Consider the following 21,395-nt stretch of genomic DNA (forward strand, 5'->3'; position numbering starts at 1 on the left):
TTCAGTTTTTTCCTCTTCTTCTATCCCTATCCCATAAGTACAATGTTTTAATTAATAGAGAACCCTTTCTTCTGTATGAATCGATATTATTACATTTCAATTATTGTCTCCTTATATTGGCATCATATATATTAAACCAATTTACCAATATATATATATATATATATAATAAACCAATAGCGGAAAATGAAATAGTATATTTTAATGTCAAGAGAGAGGGAATAAGTGAGAGAGACTTAGAGGAAAATACACTATATATTTTTTTTTCTTTTTGGTAGAAAGACACTATATCATTATCTACATTGACGTTCTCCTGGTCCTCCTTTCTTTTCAAGAAATTTAAAGGGCCCCACTTACCTTATGGGCACGCAGATCAATGACCAGTCCAATATATAAGGGAAAATTACTTGATTACCCACTTTGGGTTTCCCTTTGCAAAATTACCCACCAAAAGTTTCAGTTAACAAAAATATCCAAAATTGAGTTTGGGTTTACAAAACTACCAACACAAAGTTTCAGTAATAAAAAAATACATGATTATATGTGGAAGATGAAGACTCACTATTTTGGGTAGTTTTGTAAACCCAAACCTGATTTTGGGTATTTTTGTTAACTGAAACTTTGGATGGGTAGTTTTGTAAATCCAAACCCAATTTTGGGTATTTTTGTTAATCAAAACTTTTTGTGGGTAATTTTGTAAACGAAAACCCAAAAGTGGGTAATCGTGTAATTTTCCCAATATATAACCAGGCTTTGGGGGCCTGAGAGAGAATCAAGCAACGTGGTCTTGTTTGGTTATGATTGGGCTTGCTTCTTGAGGCTGACATGGGATTGACCCTAGACTTGTGACGGTCCAAAACCGATCCTGGGCCCTCCACAACCCTAGCTGTTTGTAATTGGTGGTTGCTCATCTCTTGCCTTCCACAATAAGTAATATCTAGAAAGAAAGCACAAGATATTGGGCACTTATTAGGTCTCCTATTCTTTTGAAAATGTAAAAGGGACTGGACATTTCTGAACCGGCCACGCCCCTTGGGAAGGTCTTAGGTGCCACTCCACTCTTGCAGGAAAAGCATGGGCCCTATGCCCTTGTGGGCCTGCCGCATTATGGGTCCAAAGCACAAAGCAGTCCATGAAATTGATTGATCTTGGAGCTCTTATAGTCTGTTTGATGGTACCAAGTTCCCATAGAATCTTTCATTTTTGCTTCTCTCTCTCTCTCGTTCCTTCTTCGTTGTAGAGTTATGGAGTTGGGTATGTTGGCACATGCAGAGACATCTCGGGCCCATATTGGCCCAGGAAAGCACCACACTCTTTAATCTTTAATCATCATGACCCGCACACCCATGCACCCATTTCTGTCTATTCCTCCACTCAGCCTTTGTCACACCTTATCACCTCACCCAAGCATAGGGTTCAAAATCTAAAGTTACAACATGGTTTCAAAATTTCAGAATCAGATCAATTGAATCAGCCAATTCGGATTAGAACCCAGAAAGCACATTAGATTACAGTTTCATACTTAAGCTTCATTCAATGGAGAGAGTGCTCTCTCACTAACCAATGACGATACTATTAACAAAAATCACACAAATAAAAATAAATAATCTGACTAATAAATCGGGTTTGATGAACATACACATTCTAAAAAAAAATAAAATTTTATAATGAGAGGAGTAAAGAGAGAGACTGGGAAAGGCATGTGTCGCTAGTCTCTAGTGACTATCTATGCATCCCAAGGCAGATCTGCCACTGCCAATGAAAGCTGCTTCAACCAATCAAAGGTTCGACGGTGGGCCATGGCTTGCTTCTCTTGCTTCATCTTCTGTTCTTCGTTGGGTTCCTTCTCTTCTCTTCCACTGCCACTCCACCTCACCTTCTTAATGATGGGAATCCTTGAACGGATTGTTTCAACAGCACTCACTGAACATTTACACCCACTAAACCCATCAGAAACCTTCAACCTGTTCAACGTCGTCTTCAATTTCGTCTCCCCTTCCCCCTTGCTGTTCTTGCTACTACTTCCACTGCTACTTCCACAACTCTTATTTCTATTCCAAAGCTTTAGTTTCAAATCTTGCAATTCAATCTCGGGTGTCCGTAATAAACCCAATCGGAAAAAGCCCCAAACTGTTGATTTCCGGCTTCTAACGCCGCCATTTCCTGGCCGATTAGCGGTTTGCCAAATCTGCGGTCTTGGGCTGGGGTGGGCGTGAAAATGGTTCCACTCCAGCTCTTTCCTCCTGTGGGTGTATGTGTACCCGTTCCTGTCCATGGACTCTGATCTCCAAACGCACTTGCTATCTCGCAGGATTCCGCTGTCGGAGCTGAGGGAGAGTCGTAGCGGGAGGAGCTGCCCCTGGAAGAAGACGTCTTCTGCGGCGCACATGTTGGGTTCAAGAGAATCGGCTCTCCATGACCCAAACTCAAATTCGTTTTCTTCTTCTTCTTGTGATTCCAATAATCGAGTTTGATCGCTCGATTCAATCTCATCCTTTGTTATCTTCATGACTGGAAGATCACAGAGAGACAATGCTTCTTCTTCTTCTTTCTCTTCCTGTTCTTTTTTGGACATAGCGGCTCGAATGATTTCGAAACAGGGGGAGAAGGAGAGAATGGAAATTTTGGAAGAAGTGAAGCACAGTAAAGTGTATATAAATAGGAATAAATTTTGAAAAGAAAGAACATATCGTCACCTGGGTCTGACGCACATAGTCTCAGAATGAAGACATTTGATTTGAATCATAACGAGCGTGTTCTCTCTTTCTGTATATTTTATTTCTTGGTACAGGGAAAGGCGATTTTAGATTTGAAGGTCTCTCTTTTTTTCTCACAAGCACAGACAAACACGTTATAAAGACAAAAACAAAGAAATTTTTGTTATTCCTTGGAAGATCAGAGTTTATTACGATAACGGTGAGTTTTGATTCCAAATATGACTTTAACGATCATGTAAAACCATATCCACGAAGGAGATGATAAAAGCTTTTGTGAAAACTTTGAATGCCGCGTTTCCACTTAAATCTTAGATGTACATATACAAAGTCGAACCTAAGACCATACACTTATTCACGCAATTTGTCTCCACTTAAATCTTAGATGCGCATGCATACGCGCTTATCCACATAATTCTCAATTCACTCAAACCATTTGGACAATCGAAACTAACTGAACCGACCGGTTAACACGGAATCATGTCCGATACTTTTAACACTTAATATTGTTTTCCTGATTCCATCAGAACGCCTCATAACGGGAGGGTGGTGATGGTGTTCTCCTGTATCGAAATCTTACTGCAGTGGAACCCACAACCTTAATTTTTTATATTAGTATATCAGGAGCATGCTGATACATTGGTTCAAGGTTCAAATTTACCCACTTCCTTGGTTAATCATATCATAACCCAAAAGGTGAGAGATTCAAAAATAACTATTCTAGCTACAAAAATGAGTAAGAAACACAGGTAATGAAGTGATGAGAAAGAGAAAGAGAACAACAAAGCATGAGATGGGATCGGGGGCATAGGCTAGCTAGCGGGGCTGATCCTGGCAGTCCTCGGCAACTGCGTCGCCAGAGGGGGTGGGAGCATCGGTGGCACCAGCACCTCGGCCGCGCTTAGGATCGAGATGGCCTTCGGTGCCGTAACCTTTGCGCTTATAGTCCTCCAAATCTGATTACTTCACGTAAGGGCTGGTATCGATGGGCAACCCTTCCACCACCTTTTCCTTCTCTTCTTTATCTGCTACTGAACCCTTCTCTCTTTTCTCTTCTTCAACTCTCTCCTTCAGAAGACCCCTCTGCTCCGCCATCTCCCTCTTAGTCTCTGCTTCTTGTACTCCTTTGACTCGTCAGTTGCGGTGGTGAGCTTGAACTCGTGGTCAAGCTATCTGTAGGCTCAGTAGACTAAGGTGGTAATATGGTCTCCCACAGACGTGTTTTTACAGGTGTTAAACATGCGTCCTGACACGTGGGACCATTCAGCACACATCTTAAATAATGTGAAGAAGATACCGTTTAGTTTTGTTGTTGAAGCAGTTCAATCGATCAAAGGTCAATTATTGCAATCTGTTCCGTTGAAACATCAAAACGATCGAGGGGAATGTTGGGATTTCATGCGAAAATAATGATGCCATATTGGATGTGAATAATCTAATGTAATTATAAGGACTTGGCTAACCTCTCTTTAAAGGCTAGCCTTTGAGGGGAAAAGTCAGCCAGAATCTCAGCAAATGAAGCCATAACTCTGTTCCCACATCCCATACAAGATAAAAAATGACTTCAAAAGAGCAATAAATTGGCTCTTAGAGTATCTCCAAAAATGGGAAAATTTTGTATATGAGAGGAGGAACACTCCCATTACTCAAGAAAGAATGGGACAACTAAATAAAGAATGAAACATGCGCCTTATCATAGAAGCATGCACTATCCTATGCTTTCATGGTTATTGCAACTAGAAGGATATAATGGATACAAAAGAATGTTTCTTTTTTTAATTATTTTATTTATTTCATCAGATCAAAACAGACCACGTAGGAGAGAAGCAACACAGGCCATGATCCAATCTGGAAAATCCCAATCTCCACCACATTATCAGGCCACCATCTCTTGCCCCCATTAAGTCATTTTGTATAAGAAGAAATGAATGGTACGTAGGTGGAGGAAAAGCAATGAGGAAGATAATGAATTTAAGCACTCAAGTAACAATGGAATTTTTTTTTTTTTTGTGGGAGGTGGGGGGGGGGGGGTGGGGATGTGTGGTGGAGGATACAGAAATAACCAATAAAACTAATAAAAAAATGTACAAGTCTTGTTCTACTAAAATGCTCAACAAATGTGGCAACCACAAACAAAGGTAGCAATTTGGCCACCTTTAATTTGTTTTCCAATAAGTTTTCCTTGGCTCTCAACAAATATATACACAGTTAATCTTGAGACCAACAATTGTTTCTCTGCTTACCCCATATAGATTACAAGCATGCATGAGCATGTTACCTTTTCGTGTGCCTTGCATGCTAGAAAACAAGAAGATGCATCGATCGTTGGTTGGAAGAAAAAACATCAAACTCCTAGCCTTCCTCTGCCCCAACCCAAATATCACCTTCAACTAACAAACCCAGTGTAAAGAACAATATTTTTGTCTCCTTAGACAGCACTCCATGCAAGAAACACTGCAGAGATAAAATCAAAAACAGTATTATGCTTCTGCTATGGAAAATGCAAAGAATATGCATTATGCATATATATAATCTGGCAAGTATATATTTCACATAAGATATTCAGTTTGCATTATTGTTTATCACATGCTTAGAGTATATCCTGAACTGAAAGTCTTCAAATGGATAAGCAAATAGATGAAGCACAAGGGCTTGTGTGTGTGCATAATTGTTATATATTAGTGTTACTACAGGCTGAACTTCATTCAGTGAGACTTGCATGCCCTTATATCCTAATTGTTCACCTTAAATGGCATGTTCAGTGTATGAAAGGTTTCCACATTGATCCAGAGAAACATGCTATTTCTTACTTGCAAAACACATAAACTGACACGAAATCATGTGTTATTTGTCTTTAAGAGGCAAAGAACATTGACATCCTCATTATTCTTTCTCCTTTCATAGTGCATAACAATTTATCTCAAAGACATGAAAATTGGCTAGTCAATCCACTTGTACCAAATGGTATTGACCTACATCATGACATTCTTTTTATAAAAATGGCTTCAAAATGGCAAATCAACCAATTCATGGAAAGAAAAGAATTGGAAAATCTTCTCAATTCCTGGAGAGTATGCACGCAAGTCAGGCAGATTCGTGACAGGCAAGACTGAATTCATCACAGAATGACATCCCTAAAACTCGACTCTACACCAAATCTGCAAGAAGGCTTGGACCACATGAAACTTGATGCTACTCTATGAAAAAGGAAACTAGGATCCAACAAAAACTTACCAAAAAAATAGTATATCAGGTGTTAAAATCTGAAATCGGATCATGACAACAACAACAACAACAACAAGCATAACCTTATCCCAACTTGATGGGGTCGGCTACAAGGATCCGATAAGGTAAAAAAAAAAAAAAAAAAAAAAAAAAAAGAAGAAGAAGAAGAAGAAGAAGAAGTTAAAGCAGTAGTCAAAGCAGCATCCTTGGAACATCCCCTATATGGGGTCAGCTATACAGGTCCTTGTCCTCCACTTACCTCTATTTGCGGTCATACTAGGATCGATCTCTACCAGCTGCATATCTTTTCTTACCACTTCGTCAATGGTCAATTTAGGTCTGCCTCTCCTTCTAGCTCCATGTAATTGAAATTGGTCACACTTCCTCACTGAGGCATCCATGGGTCTCCGTTGAACATGGTCATACCACCTCAATCAGCTCTCTCGGAGCTTGTCCTGGATTGGAGCCACCCCTAACTCTTTTCGAATACAATCATTCCTTACTCTGTCTCTCCGGGTCTTTCCGCACATCCCTCTCAACATCCTCATCTCTGCTACACCCAATTTATTCAAATTACTCTTCTTGATTGTCCAACACTCTGCCCCATACATCATCGCTGGTCGTATTACTGTCCTGTAGAATTTTCCCTTCAGTTTAACAGGCATGCGTTTATCACATAGCACTCCCGAGGCACTTCTCCACTTCATCCATCCCACTTTAATTCTGTGGAAGACATCATTTTCTATATCACCCTCTTTGCTAATAATTGACCCTTGATATTTAAAAGTCATTTTGTGGTAGTTCTCGCCCCTCAAGTTTCGCCACTTCCTCACGTCTCATAGTCTGGCTAAATGGGCACATCATATACTCTGTCTTTGTTTTGCTTATCCTAAAACCTCTTGATTCTAAGCTTGATCTCCATAGCTCCAATTTAGTATTAATTCCTTCCACAGTCTCATTTATCAAAACAATATCATTAGCGAATAGCATACCCCACGGGACCTGGTCTTGGATGTGCTTGGTTAGATCATCCATGATGAGAGCAAACAGATACGGGCTCAAAGCTGATACTTGGTATAACCCAATTGTAACTGGAAACTCGTTACTTTGACCTTCTGAAGTTTTGACACTTGTCACTACTCCCTCATACATGTCCTTAATTATATCCACATAATTTAAAGAACCCCTCACCTTCCCTAAGACATGCCAAATAAGATCTCTAGGTACTCTGTCATACGCTTTCTCAAGGTCAATAAAGACCATATGGAGGTCTTTTTTGTGAGCTCTAAATACTTCCATAAGTCTTCTTAGGAGGTAGATAGCTTCTGTTGTGGACCTCCCTGGCATAAAACCAAATTGATTCTCAATTACTGTAGTTTCTTCTCTGAGGTGGCCTTCAATAACCTTTTCCCATAGTTTCATAGTGTAACTCATTAGTTTTATGCCTCTATAGTTATTGCAGTTCTGGATATCGCCTTTGTTTTTATAAATAGGAACCAAACTGCTTCTCCTCCAATCATCTGGCATTTTCTTGGTATCCAGAATCTTGTTAAACAGCTTGGTTAGCCATGATATTCCTAGTACTCCTAGGCACTTCCATACTTCAGTTGGGATCTCATTTGGGCCTAGTATTTTATCTGCTTTCATCTTTCATAGGGCCTCTTTAACTTCAATCACACTAACATGATGTAGTTGTCCATGAGGAGGGTTAGCATGATGTCTATCCCCTTCTACTTCCGGGTCCATCCTATCAGTCAATGCCTTTTCATTCAATAGGTTGCAAAAATAATCACCCCATCTCTTCATAATGACCTCATTCTGTACCAGTACTCTACCATCATCACTTTTAATGCATCTAACATGGTCAATATCTCTACTCATCCTTTCCCTTATTTTGGCTATTCTATAGATCTCTTTTTCTCCTTCTCTTGTATTAAGGTTATCATAGAGGTTATCCTATTTCTTTGCCCTTGCTTTCCCCACAGTCTTCTTAGTTTCATTCCTGGCTAAGTAATATCTTACTTTATCTTCTACCTCGTTGGTCCTTTGCCAAGTCTTAAAACAGTTTTTCTTAGATTTAATGGCAGCCTGGACCTCCTCATCCCACCACCAAGTTTCTCTAGGAGTTCGACCCCCACCCTTTGATACCCCTAGTACTTCTTTAGCCACATTCTTGATACAGATCGTCATCTCAATCCACATCTCATTAACACCTCCGTCAAAATCCCACTTTCCCTGTGGCACCACTTTATCAGTAAAAGATTTTAATAGCGCTCCTTGTAGTCGCCACCATTTTATCTTAGAAAAGATCTGTTGTGTCTTCTTGCATTTCCGCTTTCCTAGGTACATATCCAAGATCACCAGTCGATGTTGAGCAGTTAGGCTCTCTCCAGGTATAACCTTACAGTCTTTACATAATATTCTGTCAAATCTTCTTGTGAGGAAGAAATCAATTTGACTTGCATGCTGTCCACTTTTGTAGGTAATTAAATGTTCCTCTCTTTTCTCAAAAAAGGTATTTGCAATGCAAAAGTCATACGATGTCGCAAAGTTCAACACTGAGATCCCCTCTGCATTCCTCTCCCCAACTCCGAATCCACCATGTACCTCTTCATAGCCTCTACATTCCTTGCCCACATGCCCGTTAAGGTCTCCTCCGATAATAATTCTCTCCCTGTCCAATACCTTGCACCAAGTCATCCATGTGTTCCCAAAATAGTAGTTTAACACTCTCATCTAGTCCTGCTTGGGGCGCATAAACGCTAGCTATATTGATGGTCTCACCGTCTAGCACAAGTTTAATAGCGATGATCCTGCTTCCAAATCTTTTAAAATCTGATCATGAATTCTAGGAATTTAAAGTAGATTGATGAAATTAACATGTAAAAAAGCTGAAGGGCCTCAGTATGAGAATGTAAGAAAAATAGCAATAAAAATTTATTAGTTGAGGTGCTTACGCAATCCAAGGTCATAACGACAGCATCTATTTAGAACAGTAAAAGGATTTTGGCCAATGTAAAGACCAACATGGTTCTCAAAAGCTTCTATTCTAAAACAGAGGGGATGCCTGGTGCTTGACAAGAAAAGCAAATTTCACCAAACCTCTTCTAGGTAGGAAAGCTAATAGCCTAGGTCCTTAAGGTAATTAGGCATATCCAAAACAGGAAGTTATGCCTCTTCTGTAAGAACAGAGGAATAGATAAGTAATGAACAAAATGAAAAAACCAAGGAAATTTTCAACAAAGTCCTCATGAATGAGTATATGAATAATGAACAAATAAAAGCAGGGAAAGTTAATACCTCCAATAATCTTTGTACTCTCACTCTCACTCTCTCTCACCGCAAAATTATTATTGACAACCCTAAATTTCTTCATTTCCTTTCAGATGTAACAGAACCAATAAAACGAATGAGGAAAGCCACAATTCAGATAAAATTGAATTTTGCATCTATCTTCAATTTAATGGCAATATCAGAACTGCATTTGGTGTCCACATGGCTACATGTTACACTGGAAACATTGGTTAAATCTAGTTCCATTTACAACACAGTGCATTATTGTATCACATATCATCTCTAATTTGTTTAAATATTTTATTCTAAAACCTCTTTAATGAGTAAACCTGTAGAAACTCAGTTTGATGGACACCTACTAGACCAAACCTATGATCTGAGGAAATGGACGGAAATGCATTAACATAAGCAAAAAAACATTGGATACAGCAACCACCCGAAATCCTGATAAATTGGAACAGCTTATTTGGGCATGGATGCTAACAATAGACAAATTAGAATCCCTAAAAAACAAAATAAATAGTTTCCTACTCCATGGAGGGAAGCAGCACGGATTTATGAGTTGTTTTAACACTTTTACTCTTCAATAATGTAATGGAACTTGTGCTTGCCTCTTAGCATTACACATGATTTATAACAATGTTTTTAAAACAATAAAATGGTAGCAATTCAATCCTAACAGTCAGCTGTCTGATATTTGTGATCATCCAGTCTAGATGATATGAACGGTTTTACCTTAAACGTACATCAAATGCTGGGGTTGTAACAGGAACACAAAAAAATAAAATAACTAATGCATGGAATTTATTTTGAAAGCATGACTTGCAGCGTAATACTTTAATTGTAGATGTAATTGGTCTTATGATTGAGTTCCTTTGACAGCATATTTTAGATTTTATATATATATATATATATATATACACACTGTGGCTATATTTGGTCTGATCATCAGGTCCATCATTTATATTTTTGTATTTTTGAAGTTTGGATGCCAAGAGCAGTCACCATCTGAAATAGAACTTAAATTGACATTTCACCATTTGTCATTTGACCACCTTGCTGGACTGACACCCCCCAATTGAACCATCTTGCCAACATTCAATAAATAGCATGCTATGTATGCAGCATACTCGTTATGGTGCCTAGTAGGTCAAGGCATTATATATACAAAGGGATGGGTATAGATACAAACTACAGAATATCTTTCTTCTTAGTTGTAATTTTAAAGGGGGGCAAATATGTAAAATGAAAAGGTGTTGTTACCTTTTCTTATATGGGGGTACACCATACACACACACACACACACATATATATATATATATAACTAACGATTATGTTCCTTTTAACTTATAATTTTAAGGAAATATAACACCCATATGGAGAAAGAAGAAGCTGCGAAGTTGCAGTGTCTTTTTCCTCTTCTCCTCCTTGATGCCAAATAACACAAGCAATGCAGAGGCAGCAGCAATGAAAATTGGTACCCTTGCTCCTCCTCCTCCTCCTTCCTTCCTGCAGTGGCATTCACAGCTCTAGTTGCTTCTGCTGAAGTCTTCGGCTTCTCCTTTTTCATTTTGCCTGGGACTGACGTTGGAGATGCGGTGAGGCAGCACAGCTATTGCTGCTTCCTCTTCCATGTCTTCCTTCTTTTCACCTCCTCCTACCCCCCTTCTGTTCCTTTTCCCCCCATTTCCCCACCTTTTTTCTCTTTTTTTGGTCTAGGCATCTCGACCAACATGGCAGGTGGTTGCCTTGGGACTTCATGTTTGCCTTGCCACATAGGTGAGGCAGCACAGCTACTGCTGCTTCCTCTTCCATGTCTTCCTTCTTTTCACCCCCTCCTACCCCCTTCTGTTCCTTTTCCCCCCATTTCCCTTCCTTTTTTCTCCTTTTTGGGTCTAGGCATCTCGACCAACATGGCAGGTGGTTGCCTTGGGACTTCATGTTTGCCTTGCTTCATAGGTGAGGCAGCACAGCTACTGCTGCTTCCTCTTCCATGTCTTCCTTCTTTTCACCCCCTCCTACCCCCCTTCCGTTCCTTTTCCCCCCATTTCCCCACCTTTTTTCTCTTTTTTTGGTCTAGGCATCTCGACCAACATGGCAGGTGGTTGCCTTGGGACTTCATGTTTGCCTTGCTGCATAGGTGGTGCCTAGACAACTATGGTATACAAGCCAAAGCTCTAGAAAATCATACTACTGAACATATGAAGGCGGTAATGCAAAAAAACTGTTTACTAATAGTTCAATGGTATCTTAAATTTTTACAAGGTATAAAAGGCAATCATATTCTCACATCTAAAAGATTTGAAGTTTCGTAGACAGTTAAAAACGTGGTCTTCTAAAAAGGCATGACCTCGTAGTTGAACTTGCTACCATCAGGAGGTCCTGTTTTGTTGCCCCAATGCCATATGGCAGACTTGGCTGGGCGTGAATGGTCTATGTAATAGTGGATCCTAGACCAATCTCACTGGTCAAATTTCAGACTCAAACAAACATTTGGAAGTGGTTAGAAACTGAGTTTGGAGTTTTGGCGTTCTTATTGTCAGATTTGAAGTGAATTCTGGAACGCCCTCATATTGATTCTGCCACATGGGGGCATTCTACCCATGTTCAAATGTCAAGTTCAGCCAATTGGAGTTTGCCATATGGAAAATGAACAATAAAAAAAATTCAGGTCTATAAGAGGGTGCACGGAGCATCGAGAGGGTGCATGGTGATGCGGATCAGGATCCAATGACTGAAATCGGATCGCTTATAGCCCACTTGGACACTCAATAAGCAATAGCAATAACCAATGGCATGATAGTAAATAAACTTAAGTCTCCAATGAAGGTGGCAGTTTTGTAAATAAATGGAACTTTAGCAGGGAAATAATTGATTAAGGCTTAACAGTAATCAAACCCCAAGAGAAGGATCAATTCTGGAAATAAAAAATAGTGATGGGCTAAACTGAAACAACAAACTCAAAACAAGGCCATTATTGTAATATCAGGAAAATAGGGCTTAAGTGTAAAAAGAAGACTTTTGCTTCTTCCTCACACGATAGGGATGAACTCAGCGGTAGAAGCAGCTAACCTCAAAGGCCAAATCTCTCTCAACTGATGTCTGATTGAGCTGGAACTTCAAAGAGGGCTCTGATTATTGAAGACCTTCAGATACCCAACATCTACAGCCAACGGAAATCTCCAAAACAGCAGATCAGATTCTGCAAGCCTCACCAGGCGATGGTTGCAGGTTCAGCCCTTGTTTCAGAAATAAGGCTCTCCACAGAAAAGGTGTTAGAGCTAGGGCTTCAAGGGATTGAATCGCCCCAAGGAGTAATACTCATGCCCCAAGTGTCAGAGTAAGAACTGCAAAATCGAAGGAGATCGACATCCTTCACTTGCTGCAAGTACCGCCTGGTCTAAACTTGAAAAGGAGAACAAGGAAACCAAAAAACAGAAGGACAGAAGAAGAAGAAGAAGAAGAAGAAGAAGAAGAAGAATAAAAGGGAAGTCCAAAGACAGAGGGAAATTATTAGAAAGGGGAAAGAAAAGAATCACCGGCAGCCATAGTTCATGGTTCTCACCCAAAATTTATCAAGTTCTAATTCTCCAAAATTCTAAATTCTTTATTGGGTTACATCAATATAAAGGAAACAAACAATTGAAAAAATGGGAGCTGAATAAATTGGAAATTATCCTAAATAACAACTGAAATAAAATCTTCTACTAAACTCACCACACCCTATGTTAATAATTAAGGAAACAAAAATATCCAATTACTCCCAAAATTTCCCACGCCTAACTGCATCAACTCTCCCGGTCTTAAAAGAACTTGACTCTGTCGAGTTAGGACGTGCTCCCAAGATACATTTGTAAATCGCTCGCTGATGAGGTGGCACATATCTCAAAACAGAAGATGAAAACATAACACCAAGAGGAGGGAGAGTAGGCTGACATGTCACTGCCCCACTGGAGTAAGAGTCAGTCAACGATGTGGCATGTCTAATAATGTATAATGTGTGTGGCCTCATCAAATACATACGACCTCCTTGTTTCACCTTGATGGTGTTCCGTGCACCATCATAGAGAATACCTGCATGTCGTTGCCAAAGTCGCCCTAGAAGAATGTCGCAGTGCGCCAATGGGGTGACCAAGCAAGTTACATGGTACTGTAATGGCCCAAATTTTAAGTGTACTTGAACAACTACAGTGGCTTCTTCTCGAGCTGTGGGTTCAAAACCTCGAACGTGAATCTTATTGAAAAGATGCTTCTACTGAAGGTTGTGTGCTCGAACAAATTCAGCAGATATGAAGTTTGCTTCTGTCTTGGTATCAACAACTGTTTGGACATCAGTAGGATCGGAACCGTGCAGGAGAGTATCCTTCTGTCTGAAGAGAGGAGCCTTGTCAACTATTCTGTTTAAAAAGGATGAAAGACTAACTGAATGAGCTTCTACATCCTCATCACCATAATCGAACATATCATCTTCCTCGAGAGGATAAGGATATAAAGCAGGTTCATCATCACTTTTCTCAATTGGTTGCTTCTATGCTGCATTCATAGAACGAGTCGTGTTAGAACACTTGTTGGAGTAGTGACCCTTCTCGCCACAACTATGGCATCTGATGTTCTTCAAACCATCACTGTCCTTGTTGAACTCTGACCTTTTTTCTTCAACTCTGCAAGCTTGAGGCTTCTTTTCCTCCATAAGTGGTGAAGGTCTATAAACTGAAAAAGTCTTCAGCATACTCTTCCAGTAGATGGACTTCTCTTCAGTTGTCTTGGCATGAACCGCTGCCACATCAACAGACCTAAAATCATTGTTAGCCGACTCAAGTCGAATCTTAGCACTTAGCCCACTGATATATCGCATCACCTGTTGCTGGTCTGTTTCCTAAAGTCGACACCTTGAAGATAGTTTGTGGAATTTGAAGGTGTAGGAATCCACATCTTTGTTCCCTTATTGCAAGTTAAGTAATTTATGGAACATTACATTTCATAATTAAGAGAAAAAATATTTTCAATCAGGTTCTACTTTATGACCTCCCAATTGGTAATGGGTACAAGTCTTCTGACAAACCTTACATGTAATATCATCCCACCATGAGCATGCATACCCAATAAACTTGGTGAAGATGAGTTCACACTTTTTCCTGTCTAGAAGAGACTTATATGCAAAAATCCTCTCAACTTTGGTAAGCCAGTCAAGAAATTCCTCAAGTCTCTTTCACCACTGAACTTTGGAACCTCAACTTTGATGCCATAATCTCTGTCAGAAAATTGCCGGGTAACATCTTGGGGTATAACAGGATCACGTTGTACTAGGGGAAGTGTATCTTCAATCTGTAGGCCATTAAATTGAGGAAGTGGTCTAGATGGTCCTTCATCGACTCGCATTTCAAACTTTTGCATAAAGGCAAGAATCTTAGCGAGGGCACCTTGAGTCTCGTCCATAAACTTGTCATATTTTTCCTCATTCTTTTCAACCCTAGCGTTAGTTTTCTGTTGGTTCTCAAGCACCTCACGATACAGTTTGTGCAACTCAGCATTGGTGATATGACCTATCATGGTTAGAGAAGTGCAGGAAATTTACTGTGATACCACTTGATGCGGATCCGAATCCAATGACTGAAATCGGATCGCTTAGGGCCCACTTAGACACTCAATAAACAATAGCAATTCCCAATGGCATGATAGTAAATAAACTTAAGTCTCCAATGAAGGTGGCAGTTTTGTAAATAAATGGAACTTTAGTAGGGAAATAATTGACTAAGGACTTAACAGTAATCAAACCCCAAGAGAAGGATCAATTCTGGAAATAAAAAATAGTGATGGGCTAAACTGAAACAACAAACTCAAAACAAGGCCTTTATTGTAATATCAGGAAAATAGGGCTTAAGCGTAAAAAAAAAGACTTTTGCTTCTTCTTCCTCACACGATAGGGATGAACTCAGCGGTAGAAGCAGCTAACCTCAAAGGCCAAATCTCTCTCAACTGATGTCTGATCGAGCTGGAACTTCAAAGAGGGCTCTGATTATTGAAGACCTTCGGATACCCAACATCTACAGCCAATGGAAATCTCCAAAACAGCAGATCAGATTCTGCAAGCCTCACCAGGCGATGGTTGCAGGTTCAGCCCTTGTTTCAGAAATAAGGCTCTCCACAGAAAAGGCGTTAGAGCTAGGGCTTCAAGGGATTGAATCGCCCCAAGGAGTAATACTCTTATACTCATGCCCCAAGTTTCAGAGTAAGAGCTGCAGAATCGAAGGAGATCGACATACTTCACTTGTTCCAAGTACTGCCTGGTCTAAACTTGAAAAGGAGAACAAGGAAACCAAAAAGAAGAAGAAGGATAGGGAAAAGAAGAAGAAGAATAGAAGGGAAGATCAGAGACATAGAGAAATTATTAGAAAGGGGAAAGAAAAGAATCATCGGCAGCCATGGTTCTTGGTTCTCACCCAAAATTTATCAAGTTCTAATTCTCCAAAATTCTAAATTCTTTATTGGGTTACATCAATATAAAGGAAGCAAACAATTTAAAAATGGAAGCTAAATAAATTGGAAACTATCCTAAATAACAACTGAAATAAAATCTTCTACTAAACTTACCACACCCTACGTTAATAATTAAGGAAACAAAAATCACCCAATTACTCCAAAAATTTCCCACGCCTAACTGCATCACATGGACATACCTGGGAGAGTATGCCATCACATGAAAGGGTAAATGATTGAATTTGGGGCTGGAATTTGACTTGTGGACAATCCAGCCCATTCCTTAGATATTCAACGGTTGGATTTGCTACATAATTCATGTTGTCGAATTAGCACCAGGGGGCTGGGTGATAATAAGAGTTTGCCTTGAAACTTTATAAAATTACGAACTCCCCATTTCACTTTAATGGATACTAGTGGCATTTTTGTAAGTTTCTATCACTTCGAACCCACTTTTAAGGTACTTCTCCTACTAGTTTTGGGCTGAAAGTTCACATGATTGTTGATGTGACATGTCACAACAGTAATGAAATGTTACAAACAGTTGTTAGGACCTCATTTTTACTCCATTTCTTTCCCTATTAGATAAGCAGGGAAAATTGCAGGTTTTCCCTTATCCATCTATCAATCTATCTATCCATCTATCTCTTTCTCTCTCAAATTACACATCTTTCTTTTCCCAAGACAAAATAAAAGGCTTATAGATGCGAGACAAAATGCAACTAAAGCACTCACCACTCAGCCTATATCAGAGGGCAATTCTTATGTGGCCCACAAGTTGATTACTTGTGACTCCCAGCTGGCCATAATGGACCAAGGAGGTGGTAAAATTTTAGAGGACATGCAACTTAGTTTAGGATTATGGTTTTTATTATTAGCTTATTGTTCAACCTTTCTTATTTTGATCTACTATGGTAAGTTTGATACTTCATTAAGATGGATTTTGTCTGGTTTTTCTTATTTTATATTGCACTTCTTCTAGGTTCAGTCGATAAACTATCTGTTCTTCCCTTCAGAAAGCTGGGACTGATTTGAATTTTCAAACTAATGTCTTGCTTGGTCCTGATTAAGTCACAAGCATCCAAGCATATATCAATGCAAACTATTTTTATATTCATACAATTGTGAGAACACTTTTGGATGCCAACTTCAGCACTATTGGGCCCGATAACCACAAAAAAACCGTACTTCCTACCACGAAAAACATCATCTCTACATACAATGATTAATGCTGGTTGGAACTTGCAGTGGAGGATAGCGCACAGAATCTATAGTTTGGTGGTTGATGGATCATCTCTGATGGGGTTGAAGGCTGGTCGAAAGGTGTTTCTTGAGGTCTTGCCAGTTCCTTCCATTTCTTCTAGCTATGGGGTTGAAACACGGCAGGAATGGTCACTGGGCGGGAATACGAAGGGTAGGGTTCTGGGCTTAGATTAGGACTTCAAGATGAATAAACAAGTTTTGATTGGACAACAATGGAGCAATAACTAAGCAGCATGGTGGCATGTCTTTCGGTTATCTGGACTTGGCTAAATACCTGTGATGAAAAGATGAGGCTGTAGAGCCAGCAGTGGAAGGATTCAGAGCTTAACCATTCTTCTGGAGATCCATTCTTGGAAATATAAGGCACAAAGGCATAATTTTCCGATTTCTTATTTATTGGTGCCATAGTTTGGATTTCCAACCCACCACCGCCCCCCAAAAAGGAAAAAAGAAAAAAATCCACAGTTTGGATGTTATACGAGGGCCTGCAATTAAAGGCCCTCAACCTGTGCCAGACGGGTGCCGAGTTGGGAAGCACCATTGATGTTCTTTGGCAACTATAAATTATGAGGTTTCTTCATGAAAATGTTGAACACCCAGAATTTGTGCAAAAGAATCCCTTGCTTTAGTCTTATGTCTTCATTCACCCTATCAATTGGTTGTTTAGTGAATTTTGTCTCATCGATGTTTCTTTTTTTCCCTTTTTGTTTTAAGCATCTAAATGTGAGAAACCCATAATTCATTTAGCATGGGAATAATAAATCTGAAAAATAAAATACAAAGAGAATAGAGCTTACCTAGCAGGCAAAGGACGACAGCAACAGTAACTTGAATGGGCCGCCTATATTGAATTTGATACTGAGACCTTTGAAGTTGTCTTTGAACAGCTCCAGACCAACCATATAGCTGCTTATCATAAGAGTCGTCACAGCTATCAAGGCAACTCTTACTTCTTTCATAACATGCATTTATTCCCTGCAAAAGAAGGAAATTAGGAGAAGATCCACTATAAGAGAAAACACCGAAGAAATAATAATCAGGAACTACAACTGAAAAAGCAATTTAAAAATTTATAAATCACTCACCCGACTCAACTGCTGTGACGGCAATGGCTCAGCATCGGTTGGTAGACGACGATCCCCAGCTTTCCATTTTCTGAAACCATTCTTCGACCAATTCAGCTTGGAAATTGGCTCCATGGATCCAAGGAGCCCTGAAAAACTGAATACCCTCGGAGGAGGAAGATCATATATGTCATCAGAAGAATTCCTTTGTGGCTTCTCTTCAGCAACTGTAATCTTCCAGGTATCAATGTCAGCACTGGCACTTGCAGTCCTCCGATGCCCGTGAAACCTCTCCTCTTTCGTATCTTTTGAACCCCACTCGGGCGGATGCGAAGAATTCTTCGAACAAACAGACACTGTTTCTCCACGCGTCCCCTGCAAATTCCCTTCTTCTTCGTCTCTCGCAGGAATCGTAGCAGAGGAAGTGGTCCTGTCTACCAAAGGTCCTGAGAGAAACAAGGCGAGCTCATCCCGTTCTCCTTCATCCAAACGAACCCAAGGCAGCGTCGACTGGCCTTCCGCGACGACTAATTTCTTCAATGAGTCCTCAACCGCAGAAATCCGAAATTCAGTAGCAGCAATAAATTGATGGTGCCTAGCTCTCCCATCCTCGGCCGAGCTAGAGCTCCCAACATAGCTCGAGCTGACTGCCCGGGCAAACTCGTCCAACTGCAGTGACAAACTCAACAATGAAGTCAACAACGTTTAGAACAGAAACTAAAGGATGTGACCCACCTGCCATTTAGCAGTGCCAAGAACTGTATATAAGTCCCTGCGCAGCTCATCGACAGCGCAGATGCTCGACGCGTCCTTGGTTTCGTGTAACCAAGTTCTATAAACCGATTCCATCCTTCAATCAATAAAAAGAAGAGCGATTGATTGGGAGGACGTTAGAATTTTAATGATCCTTAAATTAAAAAGATAAGTAATCAAAACCCTAGACAATTAGAAGAAAATCCCATTTATGAACTACCTGTCAGCAGATTCCTGAACTTCCTCAGCCGCGGAGAAGAACGGATCCTTCTCCCACCGATCGAAATCCGAAGCCATCTAAGATCCCGGATTTCCCTCCCCTTACAAGTAATAAATACCCAGATAATAAATTAGGTTGGTGGATCAGCCGATGTCGTATCTCAAATCTTAATAGCTCCGAGAGAGAAAGAGATGGAGAGGGTAGAGAGTTCCGTCTATCGCAATCGGGAAACAGGAGGAGAGCGATAGTTACGGAGCAAACACGATTAATCCACGAGCATGATAGGCCTTAGAGAGGAGCTGCTTCGATCTTTGTTCAACTAAGCCAGCTCTAACCGTCTTGAATCGTGTGGGAATCCCTTGGATCGCTTCGCTCCTGCTGCAGCTGTTACTTTCTGCAAATTGTAATCCTAGTGGAAATGTGAGATCGAAGCGAATCACTGTCTCGTCGGGTGTGAGATCGAAGCGAATCACTGTCTCGTCGGGTGATTCGGACTTCCGTCACCGAAAAAGGAGGGAAGAGACAGGATGGGAGGACCGAGTTTCCCTGCACCCATGTTCAAATGAATCCCCTCAGGCCCTCACCATGGCTGTCGCTAGTCGGCACCGTTGGATTGACATCGAGAACGTCATCTAGAGATGGAAGAAACGGGTGAAAGGAATCTTTCATCCAAATCTTATCCAATACCGAGTCAGCAAAATTAGACTCTTTTTATTATTTTTCTTCTTAATAATATTTTTCTTTTTATAAATAAATAAATTTTAAAAAAGGGGATTTTTTTTTCTATGAAAATACCCACTCCTAGTTTGCTTTGCAAATTTTTGCTGTCACAACCAATCAAGGCCTTTGGATTGCGTTAGGACTTAGGAGGGTGTCAAGCAACAATATTAGGAGTATTATCGGTCTTATGCTATAGAAGGGTAGACATTTATAGTCATTGATGGTTGTACTTTTTCTACATTCATAATGTAGAAAACAATTATCCTAACATCTATCATATTTAATGAGTATTGGTTTATCATGATACGAGTGAAAAATTGCATCATGTGAAGATGAGAGTGATTTGATCAAGTAAAGGTTCATATTTTATCTAAAGAAATAAAGTCTCAATGTAAACCCCGCAACTCAGTATCTGAAAATATATAAAAGAATTATCACTAATAAGTCATGGGTATCTTCTACCCAAAAAATAAAAGTTGTGGATATCTTTTTCCCTTCTTTAATAATAATGTTCACGGAACAAAATTATTTTATCAAAGAGAGAAGTATAAATTCCCATAGTCACATATAGCTTTCTTCTTGGTGAACCAAGAGCTTTTGTCAATCAGTTTGCAAAGGGTCTTGGATTTTCTACGTATCAAATCACGTTGCTTCTTATATGTATGACCTAGTTTTGAAATTTTGGAAGTACCTTGGAAGGGGAAGCCCTTGTAGTGCACAGTGGACTTTTAGAGGCAATCTCCTTGGGAGTTGAAGCTCTTCAAGTGGAGTCTGACTTCAAGGAGGTCATCAACTACATACAGAGATCGGCCAACAAAGCTCCTTTAGCCATTCAGCCTATTATCTCAAATATCATTCACCTCTCTACTTGGATCAATGATTGTATTTTATCATTTATTTCTAGGGATTCCAATCATGAAGCGGATTCCTTAACTCGGAAGGCACTATCAAGTTCGTATAAGATAGTCTGACCAAATTCCACTATGTGGCTAATGGAGAGTTGTAACTCCCCAACCCCAACGTGCCCCACACAAAATCAATAGATTCCTTTTCACAAAAAAAAAAAAAAAAAGAAGTTCAAATATTCTAAATAAATAAAAAAATGATCAAAGACTGGGCATGCCACCATGGTGCTTGGCATGTGTCACTCTCTCTCCTTATTTATAAAAACACCCCTTGCTCTCTTGTGCCCAATTCTATGATTGGTGCATGCCGCAAGCTTATAGAAAGTTGACGACATGTCCAATCCCTCACAAATCTTGGCAACAACATGCCATAAACTTTACCTAGTGAACTAAATAACGCCTACGATCAAGTCTCTAAGTTGCAACTAATAACAAATAAGAACCAATCCCTTTTATCACGAGGATGAGATGAGGTGGGCAATGACAAACATCTAGGTAGTTGAGCTTTACAGTAAATCAAGGATAGCTTAGAGGTTTGACCCTCCTATCCCCACTTTCTTGAAGTATATTTATAGTAGATTTGTATTTAGTAATAAGTGTGGTCTAGTGGCCCCCTTTTATGCCCCCTCATAGGTCCCCTCTTTAGCCCAGTGTGGGCCTTCATACAAAAAAGAGATGAAATTGTGGGTTTTTCTTCACCCATATGGGAGGGAAAACTTTCTCATTAAACCAAGTGAAATAAAGCTCAAGTCAAAGAAAC

General features: G+C 39.9%; 2 protein-coding genes across 3 annotated transcripts; both read right to left on the bottom strand.

The window, feature by feature from the left end:
• Nucleotides 1–1,726: 1,726 nt before the first annotated feature.
• On the bottom strand, nucleotides 1,727–2,575 carry LOC122073709. The gene has a single exon (XM_042638334.1). The coding sequence runs from the start codon at nucleotides 2,573–2,575 to the stop codon at nucleotides 1,727–1,729; it is 849 nt and encodes a 282-aa protein (XP_042494268.1).
• A 2,190-nt stretch (nucleotides 2,576–4,765) lies between these two features.
• Nucleotides 4,766–19,690, bottom strand: LOC122074474. Of its 2 annotated transcripts, none has more exons than XM_042639314.1 (5): nucleotides 19,011–19,671; nucleotides 18,773–18,887; nucleotides 18,059–18,706; nucleotides 17,771–17,948; nucleotides 4,766–5,168 (listed from the first exon to the last, which is right to left on the bottom strand). In XM_042639314.1, exons 1-5 carry the CDS (start codon nucleotides 19,085–19,087, stop codon nucleotides 5,143–5,145), a joined length of 1,044 nt encoding a protein of 347 aa, XP_042495248.1. In that variant the 5' UTR covers nucleotides 19,088–19,671; the 3' UTR covers nucleotides 4,766–5,142. The 2 variants fall into 2 exon arrangements, with proteins under 2 accessions (XP_042495248.1, XP_042495246.1); XM_042639312.1 differs by lacking the exon at nucleotides 4,766–5,168 and adding an exon at nucleotides 14,978–15,522 and having other exon boundaries at nucleotides 19,011–19,690.
• Between the last annotated feature and the right edge of the window lie 1,705 nt (nucleotides 19,691–21,395).

Source organism: Macadamia integrifolia, chromosome 3 (assembly GCF_013358625.1).
Source record: "Macadamia integrifolia cultivar HAES 741 chromosome 3, SCU_Mint_v3, whole genome shotgun sequence".
Taxonomy (NCBI): domain Eukaryota; kingdom Viridiplantae; phylum Streptophyta; class Magnoliopsida; order Proteales; family Proteaceae; genus Macadamia; species Macadamia integrifolia.